At 38.3% G+C, this 24,706-nt stretch overlaps 1 protein-coding gene across 8 annotated transcripts in view; it reads left to right on the top strand.

Annotated features, from left to right (window-relative positions):
• Positions 1 to 24,706, top strand: part of SH3KBP1 (SH3 domain containing kinase binding protein 1) — a 229,127-nt gene that overhangs the window by 177,678 nt on the left and 26,743 nt on the right. For all 8 annotated transcript variants that reach the window (XM_071812459.1, XM_065858188.2, XM_071812475.1 and 5 more), the window contains 3 exons: positions 15,793 to 15,894; positions 19,768 to 19,819; positions 23,634 to 23,714. In XM_071812459.1, coding sequence (XP_071668560.1) covers positions 15,793 to 15,894; positions 19,768 to 19,819; positions 23,634 to 23,714 — 235 coding nt within the window. The remainder of the gene's footprint in view (positions 1 to 15,792; positions 15,895 to 19,767; positions 19,820 to 23,633; positions 23,715 to 24,706) is intronic.

The raw sequence follows: 24,706 nt of genomic DNA on the forward strand, positions 1-24,706 counted from the left end.
TGAGAGAGAGTCCAAACATATGGTAGAAACAGTTCTTTTCTCATAGGTTAAAATGTACGAAAAGACTAGAGGAAAAGCAGAAACCAACTTCCCATAAATGTATTCAAAAAAATTTCTGGAAAAGGTTTTTCTCTCCTCCTTTTCTCCAGTGATGCAAATATCCTTGCTAGATAAAGGTTTTATTTATTAATCACTGGAAATTAAAGTGGACAAAGGATAGTCCTTTAATTCCTTCATGCAAAATATTTAAAGATAAATGGCCAGAAAATACTGATCAGAATTGTAAAGGAAGGTAAAAGCTCGATCTTCAAGGCAATAAAACAGTAGACGTGGTACCTTTGCTTTGCAAAAGAGGTCTAAGAAAAATACACCTCTGCAAGAAAGAGAACAAAAAGCAAAATACAGTAATTTTACTTGTACAGTTAAGGTGATTGTTGTGCAATTTGATGATAAGATACATTCATAAACAGAAAATATATAAATGACAAGAGGCCATGATACTGACCGTGTTGGTTATTCTTTGTAATGTCAAACATTTCTGTCCCGTAGGTAATTTTTAGTGTCTTGAAAATCTTTCTGACAGCTTTTGGGTAAGGATAAGAACACTGGTAATGACTGCACTATGCGGCTGAAAGAGAGTGGCAAACAGGTGTTTTATCGTGCTCATATATTGATTTTGAAGATTGTATTTGTAGTAAACTAGAGTCACTTTCAAGCAACAGAAGATTCACATAATATTTTTGACTGTCATCTAGAGAATCTTTTAGAATTTTTTGTTCCAGCACTTTTAGACATGGCTACTGTAGGCTGCTTTCTGGAGTTAGTAAAGACTCTTTATGCAAACACTACAAATTTCTTAGTAGCTCTAATAAATTCTGACAAAATGCATAGGATCCTGGGGGATTTCACTGGCATACAGAAAATGACTTGCGTGAGGAATCAATGGTAATAGTGTAATAATTTCAAAGCAAATACATCAAGCACATACTGGCAGCTGTGCACTCATTTGAAAGCGGTTTTACTTGCAAGAGTGTGAAAGATCTCATTGCAATGCATCAGTCTACCTGATCTTTAGGCCGTAAAGACCACTTCATTTCCAGGAGTGAAAATGGTCTGGATAAATAAAATTAACTACTTCAAAAGTCATTGCAAATTTGAAAAGCTGACAGTAATAGAGGAGTATCCTCAGCTCAACCCTTATTATCAATGTAGGAATAGTGGAGAGCAATGTCAGTGGCAGTTCTGCTAATTTTGAATTTACAAGAAGTTGGAGTTAATAGGTGTCAATATATTAGCTGGAACGATAGTCTTGAGCCTTGCTCTGCATATCCAACCTGGCTGTCCCTCAGACTTCACCTGCCTGGACTGCAAAGTCTTTCTTTTCCTGCTGCAGGCTAACAGCTGAGTACTGGCATTAGGGTAGGAGTGTGTTGCACTGAAGTGATGGATGAACGTAACAGGGGGTCCTTTCTGATTTTGCAAAAGAGCTTTCATGAGGATGCAAGTGTCACAGAGGGTGTCCAACCTCCTTGTGGATTCATCAAAACTGTCTGAAGAATTAATGAGGTGGAAAAGAAAGTGACAGTGGTGTACAGCCTCCCAAAATCTTGCTGATCCTTCACAAACAGTTCTGGGAAAGCTGATGCATTGGTATCATGAAAGACACAACAGACTAATGCCTGTCACTAGTGAAGAACTTACATGACAAATTATCTGGTCTAGATATTTAATGATAATCCAGATATTTAATGGCAATCTGATTTGTAGTGTTTAATTCTGTGTTGTGGAAAAAAAGAACCATAAACGTAGCTTCTAAAAATAAGCATAATGCCAATCAGGTTTTGCAGAGATAGTAGTTGCTTTTGCTATTGTTGTTAATAATTTAGTTTACTATGAGATTTGCAAGTTTTGTGGTTCAAAATGCTGTGCATTTAGTGACTCCCTTCCCCAAAGCACATGCAATCAACTGATAAGACAGACGAGTTAAGTACAGGCAAGTAGAAGGGCAAAATGAAACAATGAAGTGAGATTCAGTCTTGATAGTCTCTTTCATAATGTCACGTTACACTTTTGCAGTAACTGCTCTGTGTGTTTGTCCATGGTAGAGTGTGGAATCTGTCCTTATGCGGAGTGCTTAGTATTTTCCAATTCTTACAGTAGTTGTTGGGCACTTAATTTGACCCTCACTCTATTTATAGACAGTTACCCAACTATGGCCCTTTCACCAGAACAATTCTCCTTTTTTTCTCTCTCTTATGACATCTTTAAATGCTCATCCTGGTGCAGGAGGTAATTGTCCAGAACACTTTCTTTAGCTGAGCGATTGCCAAGGTGAACTCAGCTGGGTAGGGCTGTGAAGGAAAACAGCTGCTCTAACGGATGCAGGAGGCTCCTAAAGGGATGAAATTACAATAGTAAGTGCAACATACAGAAATCTTGCCAGTGAGTTGAGGCCATGAGCAGGGGAAGGAGCGGGAACTGGATGATGTGCTAGAGGAACACACTAACTGATACTTAATTGAACATTTCTGTAGGTTGTGGTGTCATTAGGGTAGAAACCTGTCTGTTACCTGCATTTGTTTCTGTGGGGTTTTTCTTCATTGCTAAATTTTTCTGTACACTTTTAATTACAAACAGCACGTGCAGATTTTGCAGCCCTTGGTTACAGAAATATGTAGAGGAATTAGAAGAAGACTTCCACGTTTTCTTTCAGTAGGAGCAAATATGTAAATAGTATCACTTATTCTTCCATATTAAGATGAAATCTTCAGTATTTTCCACTCTATGATTAAAAAAAAAGGTGTGATAATATTTGGCATTGTTAAAAATAAAGCTAATTGGCCAAGAAAACAGAAAATTTCAAAGCAGAAGTATGGTCGTTTAAGGTTGTCTTTTTCAAAAGAAGGGAAGAAGTCATGTTTCATGATAGTCATTCAGGTAATTTGGGTTTTGCTTGATTGACAGCTAAAAGCTTTTATCATTTTTAGAAAATAACTTACTACTATAACAGGACAAAAATTTAGGTTATGCAGGTTTAAACAGTCTGGTTTAATAAAACATAAAAATGTCTTTCTGTCAGAACAACACAGTGGATTTTTGTTCACACTAAATATTTAGTCACACACATGTCCCCATTTGGGGTTTTAATACAAGATATTTTGAGTATTTGCAACTTCTGCAGCAATCTTGCATACAGAAACTGAAAGGAATACAGTAAGTAAACATCAAATAATGTCCAGCTTTAGAAAGCTTTTATGATGTTTTGTGTTTAAAGAAGAGCATGTAAATAATAAAGGCACTTACTGATTGCCTTTGGAAATAAATAGGTATTTCCTTCAGAGAGAAGGTCTTGGTGCGTGCCCTTTTCTCTCCTGAGATAGCCATGAATTATTCAACATAGCTTTTGCCAGACCTAATAGCCTCACCTAATCTGCTTTCTGTGGTCCTTGCCTCCTGCGTTGTGCTCAGCACCGGTTTTTCCCCCAGGACATCCCACCTATTTATCTGATTGAGAAACCTGCTCATACCGAATTTGCCAATTTCTTACAATAAAGTATTTTGTGAAGTCTGCATCCCAAGGGTGCAGTTTTACATGATTGATGGCAGGTGACTGCTGAAAAGGATTATTCTGCACCTGCCCTTTTGCCTGGCATCTGGCACCCTTGGCCACAGGACACGCTGGGGCGTGTGAGTCGGAAAGGGTGACACGAGGAGCAGTGTTGCCCCTGCAGTCAGCAACCTGCTGAGAGACTGGCTTAGCGGTGGGGTCACTTTTCCCTGATCTGAATCTTTGAAGGTTTTGACCTAATGGGAATAAGAAAGTTTGGACTTTTGCTGGGTTTCAAGCAACAGTGCTGTGCAGGATGGTAACCGGAGTAGGTCCTGCAGAGTGAGACCCGTTTGGCATTCTACTGATGTGTGTGGCAGGTGTGTGGGGTAAAACCTGTGTCGTTGCATAGAAGCATGAGTGTTTCCTCAGATGAGTGGTATAGAGCAGTTATATAAAACTTGTGGGGACACTGCTGATCAAATAAATAAATATGTTCATTCTCTAAAATAATTCGGTACACTCAGTAAGTTATAGGGAAAATAGACTGAGTAATTGTCATCTCATTTTTCTTCTTGCCTGAACCTTGTCCTTGGCTAAGACTTTTAAATGTTTATAAATAATTTTTAACACTTATTCGTATCTTGCAGCATTTTTTGGCTGCTCTAATTAGCAATAGGGCATTAAGTAAGGTCTGTGTAGAGATAAAGCCTGACAATACGTTTAATAGTGTACCAGGTGCAACCTACATTTCACTGGTATCTTTAGAAACATTACTGAAACGCTGATGTTTGAGCTGAGTGCTTAAATAAACTGTCAAGCCAGAGATTAGTACAGGGGGGAAGGGAACAGCCAGCAATTGAGCGTTCTTCTTGTTAGTATATTTATGATATTCTTTTTTTAAGTATGCACTGAAGTTCTCTTTTCCTTTTCTTGCTATCAGTGATTGCAATGCTACAGTAGTGCCATCAGAGGAGAGGATTCTGTTGTTCCTGGGAAGTCCCAAATTTGAATTTTGACAAATGAAAATTCATGCCAAGCTGTGTAGGTGAAGTGGCAGTATGCCCCATGCATGCAATGCTTCAAAATTTGCATCATTTGAAAAGAGTGAGGTTTATTTGTAAGTACATTTAATACAGCCAAGCTAATCTAAAAAGTTGACATATTTTAAGATAAAAAAGGAAAGAATTTTTTTCTGCCTTGTGCTTACAAAAGATATCACTGAAATGCTGAGGCATCTGGAAAACTGTGATTATTGCTCACAATGCAGGGTTTAGACTCACTGCTTAGCTTCATCCTTATTTTATCCTGAATGTTGGATTCACCTGCTGGTTTGATGCTGTTATCTGAAGTCCAGCCTTTTCAGGGTGGGGAGAAATATTTAAAGGGAGAGTAAAAATGCACATATAGTGCCAAGTAATTAGTAATTGTAATTAGGACCCTGGTCCTAAGATGTCTGTGATGTAAGTAGTAATAGCATTAAATAATCCTTCAAATGTTTTGTTCTATTTTTTATAGTATTTCTAAAGACAAAAATGTAATTATGTAAATATTGTATCTTGGCTCATCAGAGGGATAAATTTCGTCTCTTGCTGGTACCACCTTTTGTGTTTGTGTTGGCTAGTTTAGTTTTAATTTCAGTATTGGAGTGTTAGGGTTTTATGATGTGGAACTTATTTATTTCTCCATGATATTCTGCTGACTGAACATTGCAAGTGAAGTGAATCCCCAGAAGATATTGTTTTGTTCAATGAGCAATGTAATTTTTCCTGTTTGTACAAATATTTCATCAAAGCATTTCAGCTTCATTACTGATTAAACTATTTAGTCACAGAGTATAAAGTCAAAAGTTTATATCTAGCCTGAAACAGATTTAACAGACAAAATATATCTGATCTGCTAGATCCTCTAATTTCCTGGGTATTACAGGTCATTCATTATTCTCAGACAGATTCTTTTTTGCAGGGCCCAATAACCTGAGCCAGATCTTGAACAGACTATGTCTTCTGTAGAGGTGTCTTCTATTTGTGCTGTCCAGTTAATGAAACTGTCTGGGGAGAGTAGTGTGACCACAGCTGAAATAATGTCTAATTTTTGACGGTCTCTCCCATGTCCTTCCGTACAATGTTGATACAGTAAATTCTTAGTAGAGCCTTGGAGTTTGTGGATGAAGAAGAATTTACCTGTTTGACTTCTTAAACTTTAAAAGATGCAGCTGTTGTTATCAGATGTAAGGTTCCCTATGTCTTGGGCACAAGAGCTAACAGGAACTGGGAAAGATCCATGCAGGATTTGGGGCTTTTGGGAAACAGGCTGAGGACCTGAGCAGGATGAATCACTGAGTTAGGGGCCAAACAGAGCCTGACTGGGAGGTTTCCTTCTCATACTTTTCTTCCAGTATTTAATAATCTATGAGTATTAGCAAGAAAATATATGTAAAGGGAAAACAGGTGTTCTCCAGGACTGTCTCTGAAGACTAATTTATTACCATTTGGCCTGTCTTTTCCATCTAAATTATCTTGGATTCGGTAGTTGTTGAGCAATTCATTCTGCCTTATTGCCAGATTTTAAAGTGATGTTTCTGCTGGGGAGTACTTGATTAGTAACCAGATGCTTTAAATCATAGCCAGTTTCTTCAAAAGTTTCGAACAAATTTGGCACTCTACTGTAAGGTCTCAATCCCAGTAACTGATCTTAATAAGTAATAAAGCTTGATCATTTTGAATACAGTTGTAGGTAGCACAAGGTGGGTGTAAAGTAGGCCTCTGAAGATATGCTTTACTTCATTCATAGGTATTTTACCAAGTTTAATGAGAATTTATGAAGACTCTAAAATCAATTATTTTCTGCCTTTTAAAATAAAATTGAATATTGAGAACGATGTGTCTTGGTTTCAGCATGATGATATTGAATGTAGTAAGAAATGTTAAAGAAACATTCTTGAATATTATTAAACAGCTTTTTTTCATCCAGCTTTAACATGATTTTGTTGTTTCCACCCAATGACAAGTTTGTATTAATGAAGATCTGATGTGATGTGAGGTCAGGTTTTATTTAGTTCATTTCAGAGTTATTGAAATAGTGCTGGTCTTTGACATCTGACCATATATTTAAATCAAGGCAGTTATTCAATAACAGGGTAACAAAAAAAAAGTAGAAATTTCCCTTCACATTGTTGGGTTTGCCTACTGAGGTCATGCACCAACTTTAAAAATCACAGAGCCTGTTCTATGACCTTCTCCATCATTTGTGAGAATCGGGACCTCTTGGCCCCAGCACTGCAGTTGAGGCCAGACATGGGCAGTGCTGCCTCTGGGTGCCCTGCATACGTGAGCTGGATGGCAGAGTGCTTGTCCTTCAGATTTGTTTTTCTATGAGGCCTTAAGTTCTCAAATTTAAAAGCCTTTATATGTTACATATATCTGTGTATGTATGGGTGATGTCTTGGGAAGTGCTGTAGACACTTTTGTTCACATTAAAACTGGTCTGTTTTTCCTTAAATTCTGAGGTTGGCTATCAGCTGGGGAAAAGCTGCTGGAGGGATGCTTACAATGAGGGTAGTAGTAATTTAATGTGTGGCTGCCAGCATAGCAGAGATGACACATGAAATCTGTCAGTGCAAGTGTAAGAGGTATTCATGGCTTTCTGAATAATGCGATTTTACCAGCTCAAGATTCGTGATTAGAACCAACTTTACAAGTGCGAAAGTAAAACAGACATTTGATGAATACAACTGCCAACTGCTGAGATTTTTTTTTTTTTTTAATTATGCAAGGAACTGTGTACTCTAGTGAAGATTGCTGTGAAACTGTGATATCCTACCATTAAAATTTCGCTTTTTCAAACCCTGCACCATTATGGTGTATCTCAATATTTTGAATAGTTTGGGATTTACTTTGTAAATTTAGCTTGCCGGTTTTATATTTTAAGCTTAGTAATCTATATATCTTAAATTAAAAAGATAATTCTCATAGGCGAGTTTTTTTAGATCTCCATAAATGATGATTATGCTTGCAAGTACATCTACTGGTATGAGCAGAAAACTACTTATCTGAGCACTCCAAGAGTACGCATACCACAGTAAGTGCTTTGCAGCTGCCTTTCCTGAGGATCTGCTTGTTCTTGTTCTTGGCATTGCTTTCTATCCTAGCTATAATGATGAAATGTGTATGATGAAATGTTTCTGTATCAAAAACTTTTAATCATAAAAGCTGAAAATTCAGCAGTTATGGGTTGATATCTAAACCATGGCTTCATATTTTAACAGTATTACAAAGTACCAGCTTGGTCAGAGGACTAGCTTGTACAGTGATCAGCTCCATCAGAAAAACAGAAGTCCTATTTACAGATTAGAAGATTGGCCTTTTTCAGATGTATTTCTTCAAGGGTTCACACAGCTGCAGTTATAGTCACAGACAGGAAAGAGAAAAAATAAATACATAGCTCATTATTTGTTTTGGGACCTTGGGGAACAGGAAAAACGTCTCATTTACTTTTACCAAGAAAAGCCTTCCGTTTCGCTAGGGGCAGTTTGGAAGGTAGGGTAGGGAGGGGAAAGGTGAACCTGGGCCATGGAAGTGCCTGAAATGGTCAGTCCTTCCAAAGGCAGCAAGGGATGAGGGAGCAGGTGCCATCTTGGAGGCCTGGTTGCTTTGGAGGAAAAGGCAGGAAACATCTTTGCCCCTAAAATAAATGGAAAACATAGCTGAAGCAGTGGATACTTGCCTGGCCATAAAACCTGTTTCTGTGACTCTTGCAACCCTTTGTTGTGCCCCCCATGCACTGCCAGGTGCAGTGCTGCTGTACTTTGTGGAGTGGCTGAAGAGTTTATTTAGGCAGCCCCTACCAGCCTTGCTCAGATGCTCTCAGGTGTCCATGTGTTTTGGTAAAGCTGCAGAAGTTGCTCAGCTGTTGGTAGGTTCCCAGTGAGTATCAAACAGCTGCTGATGCTGGATGAGCTAGATACAAGTCCAGTGGGCTTCTGAACACAGACAAGAGAAAAATTAGAATGGTCACTGAACAGAGAGCCAAGTAGCTACTGGTTGTTACTTAAGTGATTAAACCTAGTTTCATAGCACACAATAACTCTCCCATAGGTAACTTGAAGAAAAAAAGAAGGGAAAAAAAAAGGAAACTAAACAAAAGAAACCCCAAAGAAAACAAAAATAAAATAATGCATAGTAGTTGGAATAAAACATAGATTGACACGTCTGTCATTAATGCTTTATTGACTCCTAGCAAAATAATGAGCAAAATCCACATCGTGAGTTTTTATTATAAATATGTTCACAACCAGAACATTTTCAGAGAAACTTTTGCCTGCCTTTGTGATCCTTTCATCTGGCTTGGGCCAAGTGTAAGTAACAGGGAGGGTTAGAAATAAACCTGTCTGTAATAACTAAGCCTGGTTTTTAAGAGAGAGAGCTTTATATGAAATAAAACCCCCTCTGTCTTTGGGATATACAAAACTCCTGCTTACTTGGAGCAGAGGGAGAGGCTGTGAAGCTCTGAGCCTTTCCAGGGGGTAAGACTTCAGTCATGTTTGCTTGACAGGGTGATCTGTCACTGTCTGGTGAGGCCACACATCAGATACTGTGTTCAGTTTTGGGCCCCTCGCTACAGGAAAGACACTGAGGTGCTGGAGAGAGTTCAGAGAAGGGCAACGAAGCTGGTGAGGGGCCTGGAGCACAAGTCTGATGAGGAGCGGCTGAGGGAACTGGGGCTGTTCAGCCTGGAGAAAAGGAGGCTGAGGGGAGACCTGATTGCTCTCTACAACTACCTGAAAGGAGGTTGTAGCATGCAAGAGGTTGGTCTCTTCTCCTAAGTAGCAAGTGATAGGACCAGAGGAAATGGCTTCAAGTGGGAGGTTCAGATTGGATATTAGGAAAAACTTCTTCACAGAAAGGGTTGTGAAGCATTGGAACAGGCTGCCCAGGGAAGCAGTTGAGTCTCACCATCCCTGGAGATGTTTAAAAGATGTGTAGATGAGGTTCTTAAGGACATGGTTTAAAGGTGGACCCGGCAGTGCTAGATTAACAGTTGGACTTGATAAAGTTGATGGTCTTTTCCAACCAAAATCATTCTATGAGAGAAATGTGTCACCTGCCAGATATGAACTTGAATCTTTTATTTTCATGGTCCTGAATGTGGTATCAGCTAGTAAAGTGAACATCAAGTTAGTGGGGGACTGTCAGCATTGTCTTATTAACCTCCATTGTCATCACTTCTGCCACCAAAGAAAACCAGTGATGGCATTTGACTGAGGGGAATTTTGTGTTCCTGTCTTGCAACCAGCTGTACTCCTGATCTGGGAAGATAACTAGGGCTAGCATCTTGTCAGCAGAGTCTGGCAAGGCACAGCTGCTTCTGTGTAGTGAGTGGAGTATTTTTAAGAGTACATAGTATAAGGTGCCTTATGCTGGGGCTTTTTGTTCAATCTCTAATGGCTTCTGCCTTTTTGTGGTTGCGTTGAAAGCACTGAGGAAAGGAACAGCGTGGTTTTTCTTCTAATACAATAGCAGTAGTTGCTGCTAAGCAAAAGTGTTAATATAGGATACTTTGTGCGTAAGAGATCAAGCAATGTTGTGATTCTTTCACCCAGAAGAGAAGGAAGCATGACTCCAGTCTTTTATGGCTTTTCTTAGCCATAATGACTACAGTATCACTGCAGCTGCTAAAAGGAGACTAAGCCATGATCTTATGCTGTCAACTCTACTTACGTATTTTCTATTATGAATTCAGTTACATTCAGTAACAATATGAAAAATCTGGTGCTCCAAATGGAAAATTTCTTTGCCTGTATGTTAAAGTATCTTTGCACAGCTTTTGACTGGTCTCTGTAGTCACGCATCTCTCTTCCCCCTCTCTTCCCTTTTAGTCACCACGGGAATAAGTTTCAGAGTGGAGCTCTGTTCTTATCTTTCTTATCATTGGTTTGGGGTTTATATTTTGTTTTCTTCTTTTCTGTTGTTTTAATATTCCCTTCTGGGGGGAAAAAAAAAAAAAAAAAAAGTCTGTTTTCTCCAGTTGATTCCCTCTTACAATTTTTTCCACAGCTTGAATGTCTCACTTCTAATTACATGAAGGATAGTTCTCTCTCTCTTATTCTTCACATCAAGAAGGGGACTGGTGTTTTTTAATCCATCTGTGTATACCCTTAAAATTGTTGGCAACATGTTGAGACAAGTTAGTTGTATTCTGGTTTTCTGGTAGTTGACATTTCTCCCATGTTTACCTTTTCCTCTTACGTTATTTTTCTGACTTAGGTAAAAATTCCTCAACATCTTAGTTTTTCTCATCACTGTGTTTTGTCCAATTCTTTACTCTAATACTTATCACAAAATTAATGTTGCTAATAAATCCAATTTATTGAGTTTATTATAACTTTTTTTTTGATCTAATGAGCTTGGAATTAGAGTGGATGTTGATTCTGCCATAAAAGAGCTTTTCAATCCTCCTTTCATTTTGCATCTCCTCCCTCCCCTTACTTCATTCTCTAAAAAGTCATTTGAATTAAATTCATCAGAGACAGGATTTTAGAACAAAATTATTTCACTGGCAATGAGGATAAAGCCAAGATTTATGTTTCAGTGAGAAAATGCTAAACTTTCCCTCTAGATTTTTGTTTTCTCTTTCTTGAATCAGCCTCTGCTTGAACAATGAAAACAGGCTTGGCAATGTGAGCTCTCAGTGGATTTCTCTAAGGTATTTGATTGCACTGTCACTGCAGTGAGTACGTGAGTACAGTCTCTGAGTGGAGCTTTGCTAGGAGCTGATTTTTACAGCAGCTAAATATTGGCCCAGCTACCACCTAATTTGCATGAACTCTGCTATCTGTCAAACACAATTTCTGCTTTTTTGCTGTGTCTTTTGGTTTTGTAATTTTTTTCTTTTTTTTTCCTTTAAAGTAAAATGCATTTTTAGTAATAGGAATACGTGTTTTTAATAAAACTATTGAGATATTTCAGTGTCTGATTTTTGTTTGTTTACATTGTTATGCGTCTGGCAGGATAACATGGAGATAAAGCAGAGATCCGCTTGGTTTGTTAATAAATTTTGGAATATTGATACTGGATTGTAATAGCTTGACAGCTTTTCTATAAATTTTGAAATTACGGCCATTTTGCTGACCTTGAACACATGAAGTTATATTAAAAAAGACAATGTGTTTAGGATGGCATGGCTGATGGGGATACAGAAGTACTGGAGCAGCTTTTGCTCAGTGTTCACAGGCAGCCTCAATTTTTTAATTATGTTGCCTTGATTGTGCTTCATACCTCTGTCATTTGTTGGTAATTGAAGCAGCTTTTGCAGCTGTAACTCGAGTATCCTTGGATGATGGTCTGTCTCATGATGAAGATGTACCAGCTGCCAGCATCATACATGGGCTCCCAGAGGTTGTCGAGGCACAGCGAGCCTGCAGTTGTGGGTAGCAGGAGGGCACAACTGCTGAGACTCTTCACTGGATCTCATCTGTAGCTTTTGATTTCTGAGATCTCTTTCCATCCTTTTGCTCAGTGACACAAAAACCTCTTCTGGCAAATAAAGTAAATGAGAAAATTAAAGAGAAACTGCCTAAGGATTTACTTACTGTATGAAAATCCAGTGTGGAGATTGGCTGCATAAGCCTGAGCGACAAGCTGGAGAGGAGAAAAATGCAAACCTGCAGCTGTTTGGGATTAATGAATGTGTAACACAAACAGCATCTATATGAAAACAAATGAGCCTTTAAAAAAACCATATAATACAAAGTTGATGTGTGTTAACAAAATGAAGAAGTAGGAGTAAGATTTATGTTTCCTGAGAGCATTAAAAAATCCAACCTAAAAGAATATGTGTGATGTGTGTTGTTTAGTCAGGATTATTAGCTAGCACTAAGCTGTGCGCTCAGTCGAAGCACAAGCTTTTCCTCTCTGGACACGTGAATTCTTAATATTTTTCAAAATCTAAATTGGGTCATAAATGTTTTGGCAATTTCAAATTAGCGGTGGAGGGGGTGGGGGCATTATAAAACACGCCATGTGATAGAACAGTTGAGTGCACTGATTACTAGGCTGCACAAGTAGACAGAGCCAAGTGGGAGGGTGCCTTCATATCAGGAGTGAGGGGTGCTGGTTCTGCGTTAAGAGCAATATCCCGCACAGTGCCTGCCCATGCCATGCCTGACTAGCTGATGATTTCATTCCTTCATGGAGCCCTGTATTCACTCAGTGGATAATTTGGAAACATCACCTAGTCAAGAATCTGCCCTGCTCACTAATAATGACCTGACAGTCTAACAGAACCAGTATATACCTCCTAAATAACTCCCAGGAAGGTCTAGAAAAGGTAAGTGTCCTTTGTGAAGGCTACCCTGCTAAGGAAAAGGGAGAATGCAGGAAAAAAGCACAGATTGAGCATGACAGAAAACAACCAGAAAAAGAATGAAAGGATTGTTCAATGCCTGCATTTGTAGATCAGGAGCAGATTACATCAAAGTAAAATACTGAGATATGAGGAGAAAAAATTAAACACCCAAACCAGACATCATAGAAGAAACCAGGCTGTTTAGCTTGCATAGTTAGCATGCATTCTATCTCAGATGAGGTGGACCAAACAAGCTAAATAAAAAACCTAGAACAGAAAAATAGCTAAAAAAACCCCACCCAAAACACAAAAGCAATAACATTCTTTAATGCTAGTCTGTTCTCTCTCAAATATCATCCAATGTTTAGGCATTATAACTTACAGAAAAAATACCAACAAGCAGAGTCATTGTGAAAAGTATTTTAAGACTTCTTTTGGTATTAAGTACACTTCATTAACTTGCACTATTCTGTTACCCCTGTAGCAGCTGAAACAAATGTTTTCATGTAACAATAAGGCTATTTTGCATGCATGTATTATCATGCAATCTTTTATTCCCCATTCACGTTCAGATTGTTTTTAGTGGATCCTCTCCCCTATTTAAACTACCATTTACTTCTTGTAAACAAAGAGCTACTCTTTTCCTCTTACTTTTTCCACTTCGTACTTCTGTAGTGTGCAGACACTTTGTAAGCATTCATCTTGAAAACTTCTCTAAGTTGTGAGGACATGCTATGATTGTTCCTAGGCAGCTGGTGAAATGAAGATCAGAGTGGCTGTATTTTAGTCTACTCATTTTAGAAACTCATCTTGCAAAAAACCAACCAAACAAAAACCAACCAACCAAAACCCCAGATCTGTCTTTTAATGAATATTTCACATTTTGTTCCCCTATACACGAGGCTACAACAGTGACTAATTTGATCATGTGACATTTTTAACCCTAGAGCTTTCATGTGTACTGCACATCAGGTATGCCTTCATAACCAAATTGTGTAGATAAACAGTGTTAAGACATGCAGTTCATTTTTTCACACCACAAGAATGGTGGTTCTGGACCCCTTGATCCAGTGCTGTTTCTGGAGAGAAGTATCTTCATACCATGTAAGAGGCTTGTAGTATTTGGTCTGTTTCATTTGCTTCTGTGCAATTTTTCTAGCTTTGTTCTCTGTGAAAACCTAGTAGTGCATGTTGTTACCTCTCCCTTATTCCTAAACTACCTACCTGCTCTTGCCTACTTTTATTATATCCATACCCCTCTGTTCCGTCTTGGCCCTATGTTCTGGTGTTCCAGATGCACAGCTTTTTGGCTTTCTCTCTTTACTGAAAAGCAAGAAGAGACAAGATGGTTGTCATGAGACAGCTTTGTACATGGTGCTTTTTTCCACAGCCCAGATACAGTCTTTGCAGGGAAAGAACCACTCCATTTCTGCAGCAGTGAGTGATAGAGAATCCTCACTGCAGGATGACATGGAACAGTGACCATGCCCCAAGCTAGAACTGTTGGACTTGCGTCAGTGTCGCCAAGTACTCAGAGAACACAGCTGCTAAATTTCTACTAATCTCTTCTGAAATGTGATTTTTGAAAAGCAAAAGTGCTTCATTAAATTTGGATGAGTTTCCACAGGGCTGGATTAAGACACATGAGAGTAGGAACATCCAGCATGTTGAACTCTTGAGCAGTTCCATCGTGGCTCTGCTGCCAGGATGGCTGGATATACCTGACAGGTGCAGACAGTTTGATCAGTCCAGATCTGGAGCTGCGGAAGCAGTGATGCCACAGTGATTACTAAAGGCTGGTGTTGCCAGATGATGTGGGATCCAAGTTGTAAACCCAACTTAGTTTAGCCTTGGCTCTCATAGGGAGGGAACCCTAGTGAGTTTTTGCCAGATACTGTTCATTTTGTTGTGCACCGAATGTGGGATTTCCCTTTCCCTCATGCCTCAGATGTGTAATATTTATTGCATTGCTCTGAGCCACGTGAAGATTTAGGGCTACTGCTTGAGAGGATAGAAAGGTTGGCCAACCTGGTGCTGAGCCAACTGCTAAAATTGGCTGAAAATGGTTTTAAGACTGAGCAGACAATGGGTGACTTTCCCGTAATCGTATTTTGCAAAACAGCTGAATTGGTTCAGTTACAGCTTTCAGAGAAGAAGAATGTGGAAAATCTCAACTGGAAGTGTTCTCTTTAGCAAACACAAAAATGAGTGAACATATGAAGCTTACTATCCAGGGCTTAAGGAATAATCTTAACCTTTTCTAAAATGGTTGCAGCTTCTGTTACTATTATTATTAATTACCAAAATAACTCTACTATTTTTTTATTATTTAGATTCACTGTAGTAGTTAACTTATTGCAAGCATTCACTGTACACTATTTTGCTGCACACTCTGCACTGTGCTGCTCAGAATTGCTGCAGAAAAAGGTGATGCTTTATCAGGTGTATAATGCCTTCTTAATTGGACTGTGGTGAAATTTAATAATTCTGATGTGTCAAGCTTTTATTGAAAGTATGGGAAATAAAGGAGCTTTGTTACCCTCTGGAATGTGTGATGTTTAATTAAGGTATTGTCTTTCTCTAAAATGAAGTCAGAGAGAAGCAGTATCATACGTGCTCAAAATGCTTACTGGTTTAATAGATCAAATGGTGAAATAGTGTTTTGCTTTAGACACATACAAGTTCTTGAGCTCTTACAGCATGTTTATGGTTCTTCCCTTTCTGCTCTGTGTGATAATGTAATGTGGGGTAGTTACAGAAGTTTTTATCTGGTAGATTACCCTGTTAACCTGGCACTCCAGTAAATTTTCATGTTCCAGCAAAAAGACAGGACATCATACAAAAGAGCACTCCAGCACACAAGCACATTATGGTTTTCATTTTATTTTACTGTTTTATAGGATTGCATTGATGTGGGTTGGTGGGAAGGAGAACTGAACGGCCGAAGAGGTGTGTTTCCAGATAACTTTGTCAAGCTTCTTCCTTCTGATTTTGAAAAAGAGGTAAGCAATGTATTCTTTCATTTTCACTCCAGGGTACAGAATGAAAGTGGAATTGAAATAAATTATCTTTTGGATATGTCATTTTAATAGTTTTACTTCTAACTTAGTAACAAAAAAACATTAAAGGAAATAAATTTCTGAGTTACAAAGCATCCATGGAGAGAACATGTGGCACTGAAAGTCATCTTATGGAGTTTCTTTGAAGGGTTCGATTGACCCATCCAGTCAGTCTGCCTCCTCTACGTTACTCTGAAAGCCCTCTGTCCTGCATCCTAGGTTTGAGAGAGAGAGGAACTGGGGGTCCCAAGGTGATTTGCTGAGGCAGATGATGCAGCTATGACCAGAATTGTTAGCTCTTCTTCATTATTTTTGTGCTGGAATGTGAAGAGTTGGCATACCACCTGCATGCTGACTGACAGCAGTCAAGCACTTTTCCAGAATGAAAAGGGTGAAATTTTAACTGTGAGATTTGAAAGGCAATGTGAGCTTTTGATATCTCAGAGGCATGTTTCTTTACCTCTCATGGAACCATTAGAAAGAAGGTATAAAATCTATGCAGAAACTTTTTCAGCTTTTTATTTGAAAGAGATGACATTGTTGTTTGCCAAACAATATTTAGAAGTCCTGCAGCTTCCTGGAATAAAATAGTGGATTACTTCCCCCAAAAGTCCATTCCATTTTTAGGAACCTTTTAGTCATCAGTGGGATATTACGAGCTTGCAGTCAGGCTTCTGTGGAGTGTTTCACAGAGTAAGCCTTCTATGATAAAACCGAGACTTACTGACACTCAGCTTCAATCTTTGGCAATAAAATTGGATGCTGGAGGCAAAAATTAAATAACCTGGAAAGCTTAATAAAGCAACTATTAAACAAATCACAGAAGCTAACATGGTAATTATTGAAAATGAAGGTAGAAGAGCATCAAAACCTGTAGGACATGAAAATGTAGTTCCATTGCTTTAGGCCTAATAATAAAAGAAGGTGTTTTCCAAAAGAGGCAGAAATCATAAACCTGGAGACATAGTGAGCCTACTATAGAAGAAGAAGATCTTTACTCTTATACATTTTTTGGTGGTGAAATTTATTCAGTCTTTTTGAACTTATAAATTATAAAACTTCAAGTGTTTTTTTTCTTTAGAGTATGATGAGTATGACTTGCAGAATAAATTAAATTTTGAGACACTTAGAAATTGCAGCTAGGTTTGCTGTAAACGTGGAGAATAAAATTTTATTAATTTTTTAAATGGCACAGATCTGGCCACATGAGTACGTAACTGGTAGGACTATAGACTGTCTTTCTTTGAATAAGTGCTAAAAGGAAGGAAGTGGATACTTTTCCAGTGGTTTTGTCAGGTATTTTCTGATGTGATCCAGAAACCTTGGATTCCATCCCATGGTCTGAAAGTATTTGTTGCAGTAGTTTTCTGCTTGTTGAACAAAAGCTTGGGATCTTTTCCCATCTCCTTTTCAGTCCCAAGTTTTCCAATCCTGATTCTTTTCCACACATGGCTATTTGTCCCAGGCCTTTTCTATTCACTGCCCAGTCCCAGTCTGCACCTCTGAGGTGGTCTCAATTACAGGATTTTCCCCTGAGCTCACTACCTGAGTCTAAATAACCATCTGTATTTACTTTCTATCCCTACATCAAATTTCTTTATCCAGCTTGTTTCCCACTCTCCACTCACTCTTTGTCCCTGCTCGTTAGTTTTGTTCTCTTCTTGTCTTGGTTTCCTTTCTGTTGGCTTCATTTCTAGTCTGTCTCCATCACCTTCTCCATTATCTCATCCAACCACAGAGTCTTGTAATTCCTCCTTGCTTCTCCATGTTTTCCTCAGCAGTCCTAAGGCTCCTTCATGCTGCCTCCTTGCCGATCTTTGTCTGCCTTTTTGAAACTATATATTTCTATAATCAGCTTCCAGTTAGAGCCACTTTGTCTGATGAATCATGGGATCCTTTCTCCTATGTGTTTATCTGCATTAGTGTTGTAGTTTCGATCAGGAGTGGGATTTGCAGTAAATCTCTCACTTGGCCATCTGCACTTGCTGTGCTTTGGTTTACCTTGAAGAAAGGTCTCAGGGGACGTGCACTAGACTCCTTTCAGATGAGAACTAACCCAAAAGATGTGCTAAAGGAGCACACCTCATATATTCCAACTACTGACATAGGGACAGTCAGTGGGCTCAGGCTCACACCGCTCCAGAATAAAACCATAAAAGTTTATATACTGCTGTTGGATCCTCAGCACCAACTATTTCACTCTGCAACTGTTATCACCCAAAATCGCAACTGCCGTCACAAAACATTAATTGCCCCTGTCTTCTTTTGTTTCCACATTTTTCTTCACTTTTCTGCATTTGAACCTTGAACCCTGTTGCCTGAATTCTTGCAGAAGTGTCTCTGAGAGTGTAAGGACATGCACATGGACAATGGCCCACAGCAGTCAGACTAGAGAAGATTTTTCTGAGCTCCTGAGTTCTTGGCCACAGATTTCTCAGGTTGATGACACGAGGTCATCTGGTTAGGAAGAGGTGGTGGGATGGTAACTTCGGAGATTTAAGCTGTTAGGCTTACTCAGTCTGCACAAAATTGGTAATTTCTTTTTCTTCAGAGATGAATATATTTGCTAGATTTGAAAGAGATCCCCAGGAGCAGTGAGTGACAAGCGCTCGACCTTCACAGAGAACCTGCTCCCTGTCAACATTCAGTCTAAGACTTGAGAGTTCTAGGGGAGAGGCTGAACTAGTTACTGCAAGTGAACAAAACAATTGATCTTTCTTGAAAGTAGGTAGGCCATTTGGCAGATATATAGAAAATAATAGGGGTGAAAAAAGTCAACATGAGTTTGATAGAAAATATAAACCTAAATGATTGGTTGAAGTTATACATGTCTGGAAACATCATGTTATATAGATGGTTACACAAGAAAATATGCAGTGCTGCATAGCGAGAAACGTAGTGGCAGTGGTGGTGATCAATCCATAGCAAAGATGGACAAATGAAGAAAACAAATATTTTTACTTAGGTGTTATTTTATTTTTTCTTATTTATTTGTTTATTTGTGTATTTATTTATTTATTTATTTATTAAGGGTAAGAGTTAAGGTACATTACTTGATCCGGTATGGTGCTCTATTTCTTTTTGTGTTCATTCCAAGATATATATGGTGAATGCCAGTATGGGGTGAATACAAAGCCACTCCTCTCCTAGCCTGAAGGTGATGGTTTCGGCACTGATTTGGTGGTCATGTTTCACACCCATACCATTACAGATCTGTTAGGGAAATAGTCATAACAGAGAAGGTGAAACTAAATAGTACAAATTGGTTAGAATAATTTGTTTCAATTCACCAGACACCTGAAACTCTAATGACTGCCTTTTAGAACTGGAGCTGTAAATGTATCATAGTAAGTGAATAAAATTTAACCTTTGCAGCATTTATTGTGTTCTGCATTTTTGCCCCATTTATGAACCTGAAAAAAACACGCTTCAAGTTTTGCCATATCTAGATTTTTTTTGGTGTTTGTTTGTTTCCAAAAGGTCTTGGAATATTTACCAGATTAAATTTTAAATAAATAGGTTTCTTCAGTAAACCAAAGGTCATGTATTTCTCTAACCTCAAGGCACTTAAACTGGAATTTTTTTCCCGTCAGCAAGACATTTCAATTGCAAAAGAAAAATGTCATTTTATTTGTCAATGCTATTTTCTCTCTTCAAATTCAATTTAATTATTTCAGGGGAAATATGAGACAGATCTGTGGTCTAAAGTTTTGAGATTACTAATGTTAAGCAATGTATTATTAATTCCAACCTTTGTATGAATGAGATTTACAGGCATTTTGAAGCAGTTTGTTTACTTTTGTTAATAAATTTTAGAGACCGAAGAAACCACCACCTCCATCAGCTCCTGTCATCAAACAAGGATCAGGTAAGGTACAGCTGATTTTGTACAGCACATGTCAGTGAGCATATCTCAGTCTAAATTAAGTGTATTCAAATTTATATAGAATTCCTCTGCATCAAAATTGATAAGCAGGAGGTGTCTAGACAGCAACTAATTAAATAGAATCAAATTGTACAAAGACAATAACCCTGAAAGACTGTGATGTGCCTTTTAAAGGTATTGCAGGAAATCATCTTCACCATTTTAAAAAAATGTATATTTCACCCCTTAACCATGTTAATTTGGAGCGAGCATGATACTTCAGTTTTAAAAAGTTCTCCAGTTCCTTGACTAAAGTTGACTGTGCACATGTCTTTGCAGTATGGACATAGATGTTGGACTCTAGTAATACCTGCAGGAGGAAACTGCATTCACTGTACAGCTGCAGAACTGTTTTATTCTAGAGATAAAGAGCTTTTTTGCATATCTGTAAGATAGTGTCAGAGAACTTGGCTGGAATAAAATGGCCCCATCTGAGTTACAATCGAAATCTTGCAGATCTGCGTGAACGCTGGAGCTGTTTATCTGTCTCTAGGTCCTAGTCCATAGTTAGATTCTTGGGTTTCAATACTTTATAGTCATAAGTATAAAACTTACAGGAGTTATTCTGAATCTAGTTATATAGATAATGGTCTTGCAAATGTTTTAAGGAACTGATGATGTTTTCCAAGTGGATAAGTGCTAGTAAAGCTGGTTTTGGAATACGTTAGACTGAATTGTGTATAAATACTGAGAGCTGAAACTACTTTTATTTGCAGTTTTAAAATTACTTCATAATACAAATTTTCAAAAGTACCTGCATGATTTACTTTTTCCGTGAAACTTCAAAACAGTTAAAGTATCTATGTGCTTGGCAGTTCTGACCTCAGAAATCAAATTCCTGTTGCATTCTTGTAAAATTACGAGTCTCAAGGCATGGGATGCTCTCAGAGTTTTCATTTGTATTGCAGTTACGGTGGAAACATAACTATGGCTGGAATTCTTTAATCCCTTAACTCCAGTGGGTTTGTTAAAATTCTGCAGCCGTACTACCACTTCCCCCACTGCTGATGCACATTAAAACACACACAAAAACAACAACAACAAACCCATCCAATCTAGTTACATTATTTTTCTTGTCACTGTGGTCTGTTACAGCTTTCAGTGCTTTAAAAACTAAATTTCTCTCTCCTACAGTCTTGATCTATTAACAGAAGAACAAGTTACACCAGTGTACAATTTACTGTGAATCAATAGGCTATAATTTAACTAGTTTGAATTTGTCAAGCGGTTCTTTGACTACAGAATCATGACTACGAATATTTGGTTTGCTTATTAATACCGATGGTTTATTCTTCACTCTGTCTTGAGACTCCTAAAAACATAGATTTGATTTTAAGAGTAGCAACAGCGCCCAGAGAGAGCAGTACAGCTTTGCCATCTAGTGGTGGTTCCATACTGAATACGGCTTGGTGACAACTGACACGTTTTGGAAAAGCTCCATAAAACGTTATGTTTCTTTCAGTTTATACTCCCATAATTAGACAATAATGCGTTTAATATGTTTGTGTCTGTTTGCATCCAATGCGTTAGCTCTGTCACCATAGCAGGATAATGTGCCCATTTTCAAAAGGAAAAATGGACGCATAGCGGATGCGGACAATTTGATTAAGGCCGTCTAATTCTATGGCAAAGCCAAGGCTATTGCTGTTCTTTGTTTTCATACTCAGTCTTTGACAAGTCCTGACTAATGATGCACAAGAGTTTCTTCTGATAGGTATTTAAAAGTGAAAAATCATCCTATGTGTGTTACCATCCTGACATCCTCTACTTGGTCAAATTGTCACTTTACCAAGATAACACTGTATTTTACCACATCCCCATATCAGGCCTTACTGTTGATAGTTGGTATCGATTTCCAATAATGTTTCTCCATATTTAACTAGTCATAGTGTGGTGAATAAATTGAGAATTGACAGTTGCAACCTAAATAAATATCAGTGTCTTTTGATGCAGAGTATAAAATCATAGCAGAGAATTAGAATTGGTTGTTGTAGTACAAGCAGCAAACCAAAAGTTAGGAGCACGAGTCCCTTTCATAGTCATTGAAAAACGGTACGCATTTCCTCAGGTAGCTGGAATAAGCAAAACAGCTCCATCTAGACTGGAGGGTGGGAATACTCTGTTGCATTCCTCTGGCAGCTGGTACAGAGTTCACCAGAGCTTCCTTCCACGTACTGATTAATTTGAGGGTCACAACCCCAGTAAGGAGCACACGTGAGTCTGGGAGCTCCTCAGTTTTTTGTAGACTCATTGTTTTAGACGTGGCCTGAGAGTGTCCATCTGTGTGTTAATGATGACTGTTAATCTTTCTGTCACTAGGTCTATAGATGCGTGTCTTTTTTTTTTTTCTTGAACACACTAGTATATGCAAGATTATCAATATGTTGATTCATGCTTTGCGTAACTGGGGTTCTGAGCAACCTGATCTAGTTGAAGATGTCCCTGCTCATCGCATGAGGGGTGGACTAGATGACCTTTAAAGGTTCCTTCCAACCCAAACTATTCTATAATAAAGGCTTTAATTGGTTTCTAGTAACAGTTTTTTCTCTCAGGAGTAAAGTATTTTTCATACGCTCATAGAATTGCTTAGTTTTGAAAAGATCCTTAACAGCATTGAGTCCAACCATAAAATGGCAATTCAGTATTATTAGTTGACATAAGGGATGCAAGTGTTGCCTGTGCAACAGCACAGTTATATAAAGAAACAATGGCTGGTGATCACCTCTGATGAGCGCTGGTTTCTAGGAACCAGCTGCAGAAGAGTTGCAACAGCACATTCAGAAAATGTAAATGTACTTCAGAACTGCATATAATAGAATAGATTGAAGCAAAAATTTGCCTTGTGTTCCCTGCCCTGCCTCCTCTGATATTCTTGGATGTCATCTACAGTAATTTTTATTGAAATATTAATAGTGTTGCCTGAACTGCTTTTCAACATTACTGAGTTGAAATGACATTAGCAGCTAGTAGTTAGCCAATGCAGCACAGCCAATATCCAGTAAAGTATTTCTTATAGTATGGGCACCAGACGATTGCATCTTGCATGTGCCAGGAAATTTTTGCAAAATCTTCCCGTTGCTGGTGCCACAAGTTCCCATATTCCTTATAGGAAGAGAAGTCAGTATGTCAAGGTTTCTAGTACAGAGGCAGAAGGCAGCAGAGGCTTACACCTCCAGGCCAAATGCTGTCAATTAAAATAGTCATGCAGAATACTGTCAGTACTACTATTATCATATTTCTAACATGTGGAAGCGAACAGCTGGTACTAGAGGTGAAAAAGAGGGGTTTTTAAACTTAATGTAAAATAAGCCGTGTATGTTAATCTATTTTAAGTATTCTCTTGGCAGATATGCCCAATTAGTTGATTTATTCCTAATGATTCTCCACACTGTTGAACTGCTCTTCCATTAAGTATGTCTACGATGTTAAAGGACTATAAAGTTTAAATATCTGTCCACATTTTAAAACCCATAGTGACTGATTTTTTTTTGCACAGAATGGTCTGAAAGTGCACATTATTTTGAGGTGCACAGTTTGGAAAGTGTGAACTGGACTGTGAAAACATAAACCTCCAGTTGCTTTTTTTGTCATTATGGTGTAAGCAAATACTTGAGACTAAATTTATGTTCAGTTTTAGCAAGATATTTTCAAAGTAGGAGAATGTAAAAAACTAAGAAATTAAAAAATTCAATCTAGTGTGCCCTTTTGTGCTGCTTGTTGGCTTGTTCAGGATTCCAAATTTTCCTTTCTTTGCCAGGTACCACAGATCGAAAGCATGAAATCAAAAAGGTACCTCCTGAAAGGCCAGAATGTCTTCCTAATCGAACAGAAGACAAAGGTATGAAATGTGCTTGCTTTCTTGCTCTCTGCTGAGAGACAGGGGAAATGAAACCAATGCACATCCTCATTTCCCAGTCTGTTTCATTAAGTGTGTTGTCTGGATGCTTATTTCCCACTCTGACAGATCTGTGATTATATGTATTTTGGAAAGAATCCCATTGTTAGTTTTGGGCTAAATTCAGGATATTCATTGCACCAATCCAGACCTGTTAAGTACTTGCAGCCTCAACCAAAGTCAAAGGGAGATATGCTCTCATTACATAAAATGCCATCTAAAAGCTTTGTGCTCAATAACACCCAGGTCCTTGATCAAGGAAGATACCCCAGATAAGTGCATACTTTTTTCTTAACATCTATATGCCTTAGTTCTCTAGTTAAAAGCAGGGTTGGTGGTTTTCCTGCATCACAGAGGGGTTTTGTGAAGATACAGTCATTAATACTTATGAATCACCCCATTATTGTAGTCAGAGAAGTCATAGGCAAGCCTGTGAAGAAATGAAAAAATTCTGTCTTCAAAGCCAGGTGTGGACATTGCAAGAAATGGGACACAGTACCACGCAGAGCAGTGACAAGCAAATGAAATTTTAAATGGTTTGATGGCATTCTGAATAATTTGGGGAAAATAGTTATACTGATTCTCTAATGGAAGATGGTTTCAAGCTTCATACATTTAAGTGGACTATTAGATTGTACAGAGAAGTTTGTTTATGGGATTTCTTAACTTCTAAGTGTTTGAACTTGCACTCTTTAAAGAGGCACATGTGTGCACATGACTGAATCTATAATATGCAGTTATAATTTAGTGCCAAAAAGTGCAGACTTTGCACCAAGATCTGGTTTTGGATATATGTCGTAGTGATTTGACAGGTGTTTTAGCACTTTGATCTACGTGTGTTTACTTTTGGTTATATGTGTTACTTCTCTTGGTTATCTTAGCAATAAAACCCTTTGCCTTCCATTTTTGAACTTACAAAGCCAACGGTCAAAATG

Source organism: Patagioenas fasciata, chromosome 1, assembly GCF_037038585.1.
Source record: "Patagioenas fasciata isolate bPatFas1 chromosome 1, bPatFas1.hap1, whole genome shotgun sequence".
Classification (NCBI taxonomy): Eukaryota; Metazoa; Chordata; class Aves; order Columbiformes; family Columbidae; genus Patagioenas; species Patagioenas fasciata.